General features: G+C 41.3%; 1 protein-coding gene across 1 annotated transcript in view; it reads left to right on the top strand.

Moving 5' to 3' along the window:
- Positions 1–15,146, top strand: part of LOC145535669 (sodium/hydrogen exchanger 2-like) — a 55,402-nt gene that overhangs the window by 24,711 nt on the left and 15,545 nt on the right. The window contains exon 6 of the mRNA XM_081564055.1: positions 6,964–7,053. Within this exon, the coding sequence (XP_081420181.1) occupies positions 6,964–7,053 (90 nt within the window). The remainder of the gene's footprint in view (positions 1–6,963; positions 7,054–15,146) is intronic.

The raw sequence follows: 15,146 nt of genomic DNA, 5'->3' as shown, positions 1-15,146 counted from the left end.
ATTATCAATAATAGTCATAAAATGAAGTGAAATGGAAATGTTAGTCACTCTGTCATGTTTGGCTCTTTGCAACCCCATGGCCTGGGGCTCACTGGGCTCCTCTTTCCATGGAATTCTCCAGGCAAGAATACTGGAGTGGGTTGCCATTCCCTTCTCCAGGAGATCTTCCCAACCCAGGGTTTGAACCTGGGTCCCCTGCATTGCAGACAGACTCTTGACTGTCTGAGTCACCAGGGTAGCTCTCTAATATTCTCCTTTGATTTTACATTTCCTCCAAGTGTTCAGATGCATCTTACTCCTAGAGACTTCATCATTTGACATTTACATTTTCCCACTGATTAGTACTGTAATCTATTTAAGACCCTAATTGGGGAGTTTAGGTGTTTTGGAGGGATGTTTTTGGATGATTGCAGTTGTAGCCAAATTGTACAATGGAGAACTTCTCATGTTATTCTAGTACCATCTAGTGGTGAAAATATTTGCAGAAATTTAAATTTTATTTGAGAATGAAGACCCATTGGGGAGAAAAGAGCAAAAGTACAATATATTTTGCTTCTTGCTGCTGCTGCTGCTAAGTCGCTTCAGTCGTGTCCGACTCTGTGCAACCCATAGACGGCAGCCCACCAGGCTCCGCCGTCCCTGGGATTCTCCAGGCAAGAACACTGGAGTGGGTTGCCATTTCCTTCTACAATGCATGAAAGTAAAAAGTGAAAGTGAAGTCATTCAGTCGTGTCTGACTCTTCCCGATCCCTTGGACTGCAGCCTACCAGGCTCCTCCGTCCATGAGATTTTCCAGGCAAGAGTACTGGAGTGGGTTGCCATTGCCTTCTCTGATTTTGCTTCTTAGATGTTGATAAAATTGCCATGATATGCTTCAAGCAAATGAGTGCTTGGCCCACCATCAGTAGAACATGTCTTTGTAGTTTTTCTTCTGTGATATAATGGAGATATTCTGTAACGATTTGGCCATTTTTACCCCATTATTCTCTTGAGGGGAAAGGGGTACTAAAGTCAAAATCAGAAGACCTGGTTTCTAATCATAACTTCATTCCAGATGAGCTTTCTAATCTCAGACATTTAAATGATTACTCGGTATTCTATTTTTTTTTTTTTTTTTTTGTAGAAAGAGGATACAGGACTTATCTTTTAGGGCTGTTTTGTTATAAAGATTAAATAATAATATAAGTTTAAAAGATTTTGCATTTATAAGATGACATTGTTATTATCACTATGACTGAGCCCACTTAAGTTATCTTTACATGTTGTGTCAGTTTATCAGTTCCACTTAACTACAATTTGGATTCTGCCCTCACTGTTCCACCAAAATTATTCTTGCCAAAAGGTCTCTGCTGGCTTCCAAAAGGGCTTCCCTGGTAGTTCAGATAGTAAAGACTCTGCCTGCAATGCAGGAGACCTCCAAAATCCCAAGTTAGGACAATTATTTTGTCCTAACATTATAAAACTTGTCAGCAGAGTTTCATACAGTTTACTACTTCTTTCTTGAAATGCTTTCTTTTTTGCTTTTCTTAACATCATACCCGCCTAGTATTTCTGTCTTTCTGGGAATTTGCTGGATGATCCTTTTATGTTGGGTCTCTAAATGTGAGAGTTCTCCAGTATTAGGTCCTGGACATTCAGTTCTCACTATACTTTTTCATTAGATGTTTATATTCATTTTCATGGCTTCAAGTACAATATAAATTCTGATGACTTCTAAATGTTTGTCTCCAGCTCAGCTATCTACTCTGAGGTCTAGATATTTGCATTCAACTATTACGTGATACTTCCACTTGAATGTCTCACAAGAACATCAGAGCTGTGAACTGTAAAAAAAAAAAAAAAAGCCTAAAAACTGTGAGTTATGTTTTATTTAGGGATCTTACTGAGGACTATAGTCTGGGAAACAGCCTCTCAGATACCTCTGAGAAAGTGTTAAAAAGTGGTAAGAGAGGAGCCAGGATATATAAGAGTTTTTGCTAAAAAAAAAAAAAAAAAGCATGTTGTCAAACATCAAAACATTGCTAATTACAAGAACCAAACATCTCAAGTTAATGATTTCAGTGCTTTTCTATATATGGGAAGATGCAAGAGTCTGAGTGCATTGAAATTATTCCTTAGATATGCATCTTACCTTTCCAGGGGCAGTGTCCTGTTTTTCTCTATTCTGAATCCCCCTAAGGGCATAACTTTGAGGATGGCTGCAATGGCTGATGGCAGGAAACATTCACTGTTTATGGGAATGGCAGGCAGTATTTATTTTTTGTCCACACAGCCAATATGTCTGCAAATGATAAATCTGATCCTCATCTGTTTTTCTTCTATCTTAGTAAATGACACTGACATCTACCCATTTACAAAGACATTCTACAGAAATGTAGAATACATATTTGATTATTTCCTATTACTTATCCCTCACATCAAGCCCTGTGGTTTCTAACTTCAAAATATATCTTCAATATATGTACTTGATTTTAAAAATATTTCTAGATATACAAAGTTGTATTAATAATATATTTTGATTCATGATATCAACACCAATTTGAATCATTGACCCAATGAAAGAAAGAGAAAGTGTTAGTTGCTCAGTCATATCCAACTCTTTGTGACCCCATGGACTGTAGCCTGCCAGACTCCTATGTCCATGGAATTCTTCAGGAAAGAATACTGGAGTGGGTTGCCATTTCCTTCTCCAGGGGAACTTCCAAACCCAGGGACTGAATCAGGGTCTCCCGCATTATAGGCAGATTCTTTACGGTCTGAGCCACCAGGAAGCCTGTTGAAAGAAAGTGAAAGTGTTAGTCACTTAGTTGTGTTCAACTCTTGGTATTCATTTATTCATTCATTCATTCACTCAATACTTCTAACAGCTGTGAGCCCAGCACTAAACCCTAGAAAGTTAATAATAATCAATGCAATGCACTATTATCCTATTTTCTTTCATCTCACTCTCTCTTTCACGGGTGACTGATATCCTGAATAAATCATTTATTATTTTCTTGTCTTTTAAAAAATGCTTTTTGAAATCACGTATTATACACATAGACACACACATAAATAATATATTGATCAGTTTAAATTATTTTTTAACTTTATAAAAAGTGTATATATGGGGTTGTGTATATGTATGTTTTTCATGTTTAATTCAGCTCAGCTCAGTCATGTCCGACTCTTTGCAACCCTATGGACTGTGGCATGCCAGGCTTCCCTGTCCATCACCAGCTACCGGAGCCTACTCAAACTCATGTCCATCATGTTGGTGATGCCATCCAACCATCTCATCCTGTCTCCATCTCATCCAACCATGTTTTGCATATAGCCTTCTGGAATTTTTTGGTCTATTACCATTTTATTACTAATATTTATTTATATAGTGAGTAGCTATAGCTCATTAATTTTCAGTGCTCTACAATACTACATTTTATGATTATATACCAATTTATTTATTAGTTGTCCTTTCAGTTGATAAAGCTTTTCTTTTTTAATTTTAAAAATGGTATTTTCATGAGTATTCTCATATCTATCTTCTTGTGGAATCTCTGTGCTATTCTCTATTGCCATTGCCATCATCTTAGTCCAGGTTGCCATCACATTTCCTGAACTGCCTCAAAATTTTTCATTTTCCTTTCCTCTTTCAATCTATTATCCTCACAGAATCAAAAGCAATATTTTCAAGACACAAATTGTGTTACATACCTTCCAAAATTCTTTTATTTGCTCTTTTTTTAACTTTTAATAAATTCCAAAACACTTAGCATGACTATAAGCTTTAACAAATATGACTCATGTCTACCTTTGAAGCCCCATGTTTTATGGCCATTCTCCATCTTGTTCACTATGTTTTAAGTGTCTCAAACTGCATCAACCTTGACAAACTTTTTCTCCACTTGAGCTTTTTCCAACATGTCATTCACTCTCCCTAAAACACTACCTCCTAAGTTCCTTTCATGTCCATCTTCCTTTTATCCTTTAATCCTCAGCTATGTACAGCCTCCTCAGAGAAGAATTCCCAGACCACTCTATGTAAGTGTATTTGATTTCATTTCTGGGAGAGCAGAAACTGTAATTAAATTAAGCCTTGGCTTGATGGTGTGGGGCTTAGTATAAACATCTCCATTTTGAGCTCATTGTTTTGAACACTTTAATAGAATGTATCACTATATTTATCATCTATCTGTTTGTGTGTGTGTGTGTCCAACTCTTTTGCCACTCCATAGACTGTAGCTTGCCAGGCTCCTCTGTCCATGGGATTTCCCAGGCAAGAATACTGGAGTGGGTTGCCATTTCCTTCTCCAAGGGGCTCAGTGGTAAAGAATCCATCTGCCAATGAAGGAGATGTGAGTTTGATTTCTGGGTTGGGAAGATCCCCTGGTGAAGAAAATGGCAATCCATTCAGCATCCTTGCCTGGGGAATGCAATGGGCAGAGGAACTTGGTTGGCTACAGTCTATGGTGTCGCAAAAGAGTTGGACACGACTTAGCAACTAAACCACAACAAGAATAACCTTTCTTTTAGTCATTCTCTTCTCCACTTGGGTGATGTCTGTCTCCTTGCTAAACTGAATTCAACAAATGCAGGAAATAAATATGAATTATTCACCACTATATACTCAGAGTCTACTAGTGTGGCTCCAATGAAATGTGCAATAAATATCTGAAGTAAAGAAATAAATGAATAAATAGTAAATAAAAGTTAATTTGCAGTATGAATATAACTTATGAACATTTATAGTAGAGGTTTGAAATCAAGACCATTTTTTAAACCATGATTTTTATTGATTTACTCAAAGCTTCACTTAACTATATATATGATTTACTACAGAGATTCAAACATAAAGAATAAAATTTTTTCTCTCAACTATTCTACATCTTTAAAAGAGCAGATTATAATAGTACAAAATACATAACATGGGTTATAAGAGGAGATGTCACTGAATCAGATTGGCTTGACACCTTTATTTTAAAAGCATTAATTTTGATCTATCCATGGTAGACTGAATAGAATGAATTAAGTTAAATGAAGATGGACAGTCATGCAGAAAGTTTTAAAAATGCACACATGGAGTCAGCCTTTCAAAGACCAGGTCGTTAGACAGATCTGCTCATGGTGGGAGGCTTTTTGCCTGTGATAAACACTGTTAAAGGATGTAGTTATGTCCCATGAAAACATTGTATGGTGATTTTTTAAATGTCAGAAGGAATTTAGCAGAATTGCATAACTCAAATGTCATCTAAAAAGCAAGAATTACATAAAATTATTTATGAAAACCATGTGAATAAGATGATCACCTGACTTTGGGCAATTCAGATGCATTTACAAAAAATTGCATAGTTCCAAATTGGAGAGGAAGCTTTTAGGACAGCATGCTCATTTGGTGTGTTAAAGCAATCAGGGCCACAGTAAGGCATTTTTGTCATTCAGAAGTGCTAAAGAGTTGATGAAGAACTAGGAGACCCCTGAGATTCTTTTAAGTTTCAACCTTAACATTAATGAAAATTATTACCTGCTTCTTTCCACATTTTCGAAATAAGATAAAAATAGGAACTTCATGGGAATGCTTTTACAAAGTATTTTGAAAGTTACTAAGTAGTGTGGAGGTTCATTTGAAAGCAGTAGATTTTGTTGTTTATTTGCAGCCAGGTTTTTCCATATTCCACTTCATATTTTTTACTTCAGCTCATAACTCTTTCTTAAAGTCCTTGTTTCCAAATGTAAATGCCAGGGCAAATTTCATCTTCTTCTCTTACTTTGCATTCAACCATACTTTGGTTTAAAAAGACAAAACAAAACTAAGGAAAGAGAACTCTGCAAAGAGCAACTTTGCTTATAGTAGTCATCCACAGAAATGCCTTTAACTTCCCAACATAACTCTATCTGTTCCTAATGTCTTCTTTCTTTTTCTTATAACAGAGCTGGGGGTCTCCTATCTCAAACTATCCTCTGTAATCTATTCCTTTTTTGTCTTATGTTTTCAATCATTTATTTTCTCTCATGTATATTTATACTCTTCTCAACTAGATTCTTCCCATCAACTTTAAACAGGCAACTCCTATCTAAAACACACTGCTGCTGCTGCTAAGACACTTCAGTTGTGCCCGACTCTGTGCTACCCCATAGACGGCAGACTGCCAGGCCTCACCATCCCTGGGATTCTCCAGGCAAGAACACTGGAGTGGGTTGCCGTTTCCTTCTCCAGTACAACTACACTAAAGTAATGTTCTCTCTTGACCACATAAAACTTTGTTGCTCCCATCTCTTTTATTAAGGTTACTAATGGTCATTTGCCATTCTCATTTCACTTGAGCTTTCCCAGGGATTCCAAGAGTCGAACTCCCACCTTCTTGAAGTATTCTTTTTGTGTTTTGTGACATCTGACTTTCTGATTCTCCTCTTACCTCTCTGGTTTCTCTTTCTCTGTCTCTTTTGCAAGCTTATTCTCATTGTGTGTTTATTTGCTCAGTCATGTCCGACTCTTTGTGACTCCATGGACTGTAGCCCACAGGGCTCCTTTGTCCATGGGGATTCTCCAGGCAAGAATACTGGAGTGGGTTGCCATTCTCTTATCCAGGGATGATGAATAATAAAGACAAAATTATATACCTGAGGTATTTGGCAATAATTGAAATGAAAATCTCTTGCAGCATTTTGGCTTTGTGATTGAAGTACTTTCTGATTTTGAAATATAGTGGTAGATTTTTTTCAGGTTTTTTAAAAATGACCCACATTTTTGTCAACAACATATGTTCTTGATTGATCCTTATGAAGGAAAATCACAGCACCTCCCTCTAGTGTCAGACTAATGATCCTTCTGAATTTTAAGAAAATGTTCTAAATTTTTATCATGGCCAGATTAAAACACCTGTGCATATGCACCCACACATAGACACACACAGAGACACACCAGGGAAATATTCAAGCACTAATTTCATATGAAAGAAATTCAGCTTTTTGTTTTTCATTTTTTAGGGAATGACTATTCGTCCTCTTGTTGACTTATTAGATGTGACAAAAAGAGGAGAGACCTCTCCAACTGTGAGTGAGCAAATTCTCATTCGGGTAAGATGTCTATATATCATGTATGTTATCTTGTTGACTGTAACTAACCCTTGTATATTAGGTCTTTACATGTTAGATCTTCTTATACTTGAATTTCTCTAATAAAAGGAGATGTGATTTTCTGAATAGGTATTTGTTATATTGGGCTTCCTAGGTGGCTCAGTGGGAAAGAATCTGCCCACAATGCAGGAGATGCAGAAGATATGTGATCAATCCCTGGGTTGGGAAGTTCCCCTGGAGGCGGGCATGACAACCCACTCCAGTATTCTTGCCTGGAGAATTCCATGGACTGAGAAACCCGATGGGCTGCAGTCCCTAGGGTTGCAAGGAGTTGGACACGACTGAAGCGACTAAGCACACATGCATGCACTCATTTGTTATATTGTAACAATCAGTAATTTGAAAATCAATAAATCAGTTCTTTTGGTAAGCGATAAGAACAATGAAAGTCTGAATGTTAGCATTTGCTCTTGAGAGGGTAACAGGTAGGAAGGCTAGAGATCCCCAAGTGGCAGGAGGAAATAAACTATAAGTGAATGTGAAAGTCGCTCAGTCATGTCCAACTCTTTGCGACCCCATAGACTATACAGTTTATGGAATTCTCCAGGCCAGAATACTGGAGTGGGTAGCCTGTTCCCTTCTCCAGGGGATCTTCCCAATCCAAAGACTGAACTAAGGTCTCCTGCATTGCAGGAGGATTCTTTACCAGCTGAGCCACCAGGCAAGTCCAGTGGCAGACATTTTTTTGCTTCTCTACACAAAATTAAAAGAGGCTTCTTTTAATTCTGTGTTGAAGACACCTGGTTCTGCTGTGAGCTAACCAATGTGTTTTTCTTATGGAAGTGTTTCCCTTAAGCTATGTTAATGAAACTATTCATTCACTTTGGAATCTGCCTTTCTTCAAAATGGTTCCATATAAGACTTTTTCTTTTCTCAAACCTTGGGCTAATAATGGCTCAACAAACTAGTATTCTTGTCAATTGTTTTATGGCCAGGGGATGACAGGGTGCCATCCTATCTCAAAAATGCATATTGTGGGAGAGGGGCCTGGTGAAACTCCCTCAGCCCTGAGGTGTCTCTCTTATCTGATTAATAGCTTTCTAACAGCCATAAAACACCTTGCTAAAAACTAGCAATGGGGCACTCTTTCTGTTCCTTTCTGATCTTTATGTCAGAAGCTTTTCCTATCTCTCTTATGCTTTAATAAAACTTTGCTGCACGAATAGTTCCAAGTAGTCAATCCTCATCTCTGACCTCTGATAGAAATCCTCTCCTCTGGAGGTCACGAATCCTGATGTAACACACAGCTTGCAGCAGCAACCTTTCACTCTATTACTATCTGGCTTCCCACATTATCTTAGGAAATTCTTTTAACATTTTTGTGCACTTGGTTTCCTAACCAGTAAATTTGAATGGCTGTTTACATGATCTCTGAAGGCCTATCCAGGTTGAATAGCCTATGAATTATGATTTTTTTTTACTGTAAATTATGATTATAAGTGTTTGGGGTTTGTTTAACATATTAATTCTTAATACTAGACTAAATTATCCAGTAGCTGAGTTGATTTTTTGTTTGATATTATAAAGCAATTGCTTACAAACTGACCTGTGTAATCCTTATGTAGTTGGGAAATTTTTCTTGGGAGTTTTGTATATACCACCAAAGACTGAGAAAGTTGAAAATTTCCATATTCAAATTGCAAAATATACTCTTTGACATAGAGTTTCAAAATTACCCAGAGTTTAGACAAAAATGTCTTATTTCTATCAAGCGAGTGTATGCTCCTTGGTTCTGTCTCGTCACAACAAAGATTTGGAGTGATGGACATTAAAGCCCTCGGCACGTCACAGCACTCGGGTCTTGAACAGACCATGTTACAGCTCTTAGACAAATCAGTGTTACAGCTCTGTGTTACAGCTCTATTTTATTTAGAAAATAGCAGGAAAATCCATCCCGAGGCATGAGGGCATGCCGACACAAAGACACAAAGAGAAGAGCACCCCAGCACTCGGGAGAGAGAGAGACCCCGGCCCTTTGGCTCCTCTTTTTATATGTCTTTTCCTCCCCCCAGGCCTGCCTTACGTAAATTGGGCTAGCCAGGAGTGCTGTTTGTTCTATCTGAGGTCCTCACTCCAGTCCTCAGACCTTCATTTGTTCTATTTTTGCAGGCTTTTCCCTTCTTGTCTTTTAGCCACCGCCATTCTGGATTCCTGTTTCCTATTTTAACTACCAAACATCCCCCCCCCCAAGAAGGGGGAGGCACAATTCTTTGGCTACTTCCTGCTGAACTGGGACAGCGAGGGGTATTGGGCCACCCCCTCTCGCTAATCTCAAGCCTCAGAGTCCTTATAGCGGTGTCCATGTAAGGGTGAGTGACATTTTCCGTGGTTGGCTGTAGTTTTATATCTTTATTGAACTGGCACTGCATGTTGTAGCTTGTTGATCTGAGCAGAGACAAAACAGATTAGACATATTGTTCCATAATATATGGAACAATCATAAGCAGCATCAATATGGCATAACAAGGACTAGTAGGGGCATTAGCCAACTCCAAATTCCCATTGTCAGGATGGCTCAAGTCCTTCCTTGTTCAGGGATCAGAAGATCTATCTCCCGTCTGTTTTGGAGTACAATCTCTGCCAAGCTGTGTTGGCTCTTTAGAGCTATCCTGAGAAATCTTATCCCCAGAAACCAGATTTTGGGGGTGTTCATTAGAATGGCACTCATTTGTAGTTCTGAATAGGTATCTGAGATCTTCCAGGGGCTCATAGGTGTATTGAGTGTCCTCTTCTGTTTTCTACCATGGCTTGACTCGTTAGTAGTGAATCCAGGAGTCGTGTCCTGGTACCTTGACTGCTGTGGGGGTATAAAGTATTACAGGGTAGGGTCCCTTCCATGTGGGCTGGAGTTGAGCCTTTGGGGACCCATCTTTCCAGACTTTAATTAGGACTTGAGTCCATGGAGCACATAGTGGTGACTCCTTAGAATCTTTAGGGTCCTGGTTCAAACCCCACAAGTGTATATCCTGTTGGAATTGCCCAATGGCCATGGTATAAGACTAGAGGGTCTGAACCTCTGGATCTAGGAAGAGGTCATTGACATAAACAAAAAGTCTCCCATATAGCATCTCATAAGGACTAAGACCAACCTGTTCCTTAGGGGCAATACGGGTGTGGAGGAGGGCTGTTGGTAAAGCCTCCTTCCATCCCAGGGAGGTCTCCTGGGTTATCATTTTTATCACTGATTTTAAGAATTGGTTGGCTCTTTCTACTTTTCCTGAAGACTGAGGCCTCCAGGCACAATGGAGATGATAAGTAATGCCCAATGCTTTAGAGACCCCTTGGGTTACCTTAGAAGTAAATGATGTCCCATTGTCACTTTGTAATGACCTGGGCAGACCAAATCTTGGAATTATTTCATGGAGCAGTTTCTTTTTATCACCTCCTCAGCCTTCTCAGTCCGGGTGGGAAAGCCTTCAATCCATCCTGTGAAAGTATGTATCATGACTAATAGGTATTTATACCCTTGAGAAACTGGCATCTGGGTGAAGTCCATCTGCCAGTCCTCTCCTGGGTAGGTCCCACGTCATTGGACGGGCTGGGCCAGCTGGGGTCTTTGAGTTCCTTGGGAGTTGTTTAATTTGCAAGTGGGACAAGAGGAGACCACCTGCCTTATAGTTGTTTGGAGGCTTGTTCCTCTGAAGGACCTTTCTAGTAATCTTTGGAGGGCCTTTTCCCCTAAGTGAGTGGTGGCATGTAAGGAATTAACCAACTTCCATTGGAGGTTCCCAGGCAGAAAAAGGAGCCCCTCCTTTTGGAACCACCCCATATGATCTTCTTAAAAGCCCTCACTCTTAGCTTTAAGAGTCTCACCTTCAGTATATGAAGGAATTTCTGGCAAATTAGTCTGTGGAACTAGGGCGGCAACCCCTATTAGGTCATTGTTCTCTAATGCTGCTCTCTTAGCTGCCTGATCAGCTGCTTGGTTCCCTCAAGCCACTTCCGTGCTCCCTTTTTGGTGTCCTTTACAGTGAGAGACTGAAACCTCAGTGAGCAGATAGACTGCCTCCAAGAGTCTAAGAATTTGATCACCATATTTGATTAGGGACCCTCGGATGGTCAAGTGGACCCTTTCTTTCCAAATAGCAGCATGTGCATGTAGCACCAGAAAGGCATACTTGGAGTCAGTCTAAATGGCTATTCTTTTTCCTTTTCCCAACTCTAAAGCTCAAGTCAGGGCTATGAGCTCAGCTAATTGGGCTGAAGTACCTGGTGGCAGAGGCTTAGCCTCTATGATCTCAAAATTGGAGACTACTGCATATCTGGCTCTTCTTTTTCCATCCAAGACAAAGCTGCTTCCATCAGTGTACCAGATTTCCTCAGGATTGGTCAGAGGATCTTCCAACAATCCCTCTCGGGGTTTTGTCCAGTGATCCAAGGTTTCTAGACAAGAGTGAAAGGGGAGAGAGCCCTCGGGGGTAGGCAGGAAGGTGGCTGGGTTAAAAACCTCACAAGGGGATATAGTGAGGCCTGGATTTTCCATCAGCATTACTTGATATCTGAGGATTTCTTGATCAGACATCCATAAATGGCCTCTCCCATTTAGGAGTTGTTTTACTTGGTGGCTGGTGAAAAATAGTTAGTTTGCCCCCAAAGGAGAGTTTTAAAGCATCTTCTATCATGATTGCAATAGCTGCAAGATTTCGAAGGCAGAGGCGCCAGCCTTGGGTGGTTGGATCAAGCCTCTCGGATAAATAAGCTACAGGCTGGGGCTCAGATCCCAGCCTTTGAGTTAACACTCCCAAGGCTATTCCCTCTCTTTCATGGACATAAAGTTGGAATGCTTTTTCTGGGTCTGGCAACCTCAAGGCAGGTGCCTGAGTTAAGGCCTGTTTTAATATAGCCTCTGCCTTCTTTTGAGGAGTACCCCACATCAGTGGGATTGAATCATCCTGTCCCTTTAAGCTTTCATATAAGGGCTGGGCAGTTAGACCATAGTTGGGTATCCAGATTCTACAATATCCAGTTAGCCCCAGGAAAGCTCGCAATTTTTTTTGAGTCATGGGGGAGGGCAACTGGAGGATTCCTTGTACCTGATCAGAGGAAAGCCTCCTGGACCCGTGTGTAATCTGAACTCCCAGGTAAGTGACCTTTGTCTTGACCATCTGTGCCTTAGCACAGGAGACTTTATATCCCCTTTCTGCCAAAAAGTTTACAACCTGAATTGCATGTTGTTGGGCATTTTTCTCATCTGGAGAGCAGATTAGTAGGTCATCTACATATTGTAATATTTTCCCATTAGGTCCCAGGTCCAGATCTAGGAGATCCAAGCTAAGGGCCTGTCCAAACAAGTTGGGGCTATCTCTGAACCCCTGAGGTAATACTGTCCAAGTCATCTGTTGGTGTTTTTTTCCTGGGGCCTCCCACTCAAAGGCATAAAGATATTGGGATTCTTTAGACAGTGGTATGCAAAAATAATGCATCTTTGAGATCCAAGACTGTAAACCACTTGGCACTGGGTGGGATTTCTCCCAAGATTACATAAGGATTGGGTACTGTGGGATGGAGGGGGACTATAGCTTCATTTATGATCCAGAGATCTTGAACCATTCTCCAGGTTCCGTCCTTTTTCTTTACTGAGAGGATTGGGGTGTTACATGGTGAATTGGTGGGGACCAATAGCCCACAAGCAAGGAATTTATTTATTAAAGGCTGTAGTCCCTCCCGAGCCTCTCTTTTGAGGGGGGTATTATTTCCGGTTAGGAAACCGAGTGGGATCTCAGAGGACAATGAAGACTGGTTCAGCTTGGTGGGCTCGTCCAGGAATCCCCTGGTCCCACACCTGGTGGTTAATTTTGTCCTCCCATAGTTTTTGGTCCCTGTCTATTGGTATAATGTGTTCTTCAGTAGTAACCAGAAGCTGTAGGGCTCTAGGGGCTGAAAAACTTCCCATCACAAGGGTGGTCCCCAGTTTAGTGAGTATATCTCTTCCCAATAAGGGAGTAGAACACTCAGGGACAAGCAGAAACTGATGGGAAAATATTTGTCCATCCTAGCAACAAAGAAGTGCTTGGGTGAATCTTTTAGTAGTTGTTTTTCCTGTAGCATCCAAAATGGTACAGGTTTGGGAGGAGAAGTCTCTGGAATAGGAGATCAAGACAGAGTGGGTAGCTCCCATGTCAACCAAAACATTCTCGGACCTACCTGCCACATCCAGTTGCCCCCTTGGCTCCAGCCCCGTGATGGTTATCTGTGACAGGCAGGCTGGCTGGAGTGGGCCACTTCAGTCCTGTTGAACCATCATGAGGGAAGGCTTGGCGCTTGACATTGAGGCTCTTGGGTCCTGAGGGCAGAGTGCAGCCCAATGTCCCAGTTGATGGCATTTGTAGCAAGCCATTTTAGGACACTTGTCACAGTTTGGACACTCTTTGGCCCAATGTCCCACCTGTCTACACATTAGGCATTTGCCTCGTGCCTTGTCCTTCAAGGACTCGGGGTTTGCCATAGGGCTTCCCTGGAGGGTGGCCAGCATCTGGGCATGCCTTGTCTCTTTCCTTCTCTTCCTCTCTTTGGCCTTAGCCTCTTTCTCCTGTTCTCTGTTATAAAAGGTATTGGTGGCTGTCTGGACCACCTCATCTAAAGAGGAAGCAGGGTCTTGCTGCTGTAGCTGTTGTAACTTAATTCTGATATCTGATGCACATTGGGACAGGAATTTGTCCTTTAAAATCACCTGTTCCTCATAAGAGTCTAAGTCCAGATTGGTAAACTTTTGGAGGGCCTATTTTAGCCTTTCCAGAAAAGCAATGGGGTTCTCATGGGGCTCCTGAGTGATTGCTAAGACCCGGGCATAGCTGATTACTTTTTGCTGGGCTTCTTTCAGTCCTGCCTTCACACAGATTAGAAAATAATCCCTTTCCCAGATGTGCTCAGGGTCATTATAATTCCAATTAAGATTAGAGGAGCGGCCTGCAGTTTCCCCTACTGGGTATTTATCACTTGACCTGTAAAGTCCTGTTGCATACCTTCAGGCTTCCTTTAAGACCCTAGTATGTTCAGGGTCAGATAAAGATTTGACTAAATATGACCATAACGCCTTTCCACGTCAAGTCAAAGGCCAAGGTAATATGTTGGAATGTATCTATATATTTTCATGGGTCATCTGTATAGCTTCCCAAGTCTTGTTTGATCTGTCTTAGTTCTGAGAGAGAAGGGCTTGTGGACACAGGTTGGTCCGAATTCTCCTCCAGTTTCAACTAAGGGACATCCTCGTGCTGGCTTTTGTGGAGGGGTGCTCCCGGATATGGGGGCACGTTTGGGTACAAGGAAGGAGTACCAGCAACTCGGGAACTGTGGAAGGCTCCAACCTCTTTGGGGGCATGGGAGGTGAGCCTTTATGGGGATGGGGGTTTCCTTCTCTTGGTTGCCTATGCCTAACACCATTTGCCTAGTAGGCTCACTTTTAGGGCGTACAACAATCCCATGCTTAAGACAGAGTTCCTTCATACCTCTTAGTCGGAAGAAAATTTGGACATAGGGGATCTCTGTCCATTTCCCTTGTCTTTTGCAGAATAATTCTAGTTGTAGGTTGGTATTGTAATTTAAACTTCCATCCTCAGGCCAGTGTTCCTCATCCCCCAGTGGATACTGTGGCCACACAGTGGCACAAAATAATTTTAAGCAACTTCTCCTTAGAGTTAGAGGATCGAACAGCTTCCAGTTATCAAGGATGCATCTCAAGGGCATCTGCCGGGAAGTGGATTGATTATTTCCCTTATGAAAGACAGTTATGACAGGGAGGAAAAGAAAAAGAAAAAAACTAATAGGCCTCCTTCAATTTCCATGGGTGGACTTCCTTAGGGGTGAGTCTTTCTGAAGCTTATCCTACCCAGTACTGTTGCAACCTGAGAGCCAGGTGTCCCCGGGTCAGGATGCAGATCCCCAGGCAGTCTGAGGCGTGACAGCCTCCTAGAGGTCGAATCCCTGGGCAGGTCGAGGCGTGACGGCCTCCTGGGACCCCTGGACTGGCGTATCCCCAAGTAGGTTGAGGCGTGACAACCTTTCGGGGACCAGATCCCTAGACAAGTCAAGGCAGG

Source organism: Giraffa tippelskirchi, chromosome X, assembly GCF_054371585.1.
Source record: "Giraffa tippelskirchi isolate mGirTip1 chromosome X, T2T-mGirTip1v1.2.pri, whole genome shotgun sequence".
NCBI lineage: Eukaryota > Metazoa > Chordata > Mammalia > Artiodactyla > Giraffidae > Giraffa > Giraffa tippelskirchi.
Note: the sequence above shows the minus strand (reverse complement) of the source record. Positions and strands in the feature narration are given on the sequence as shown.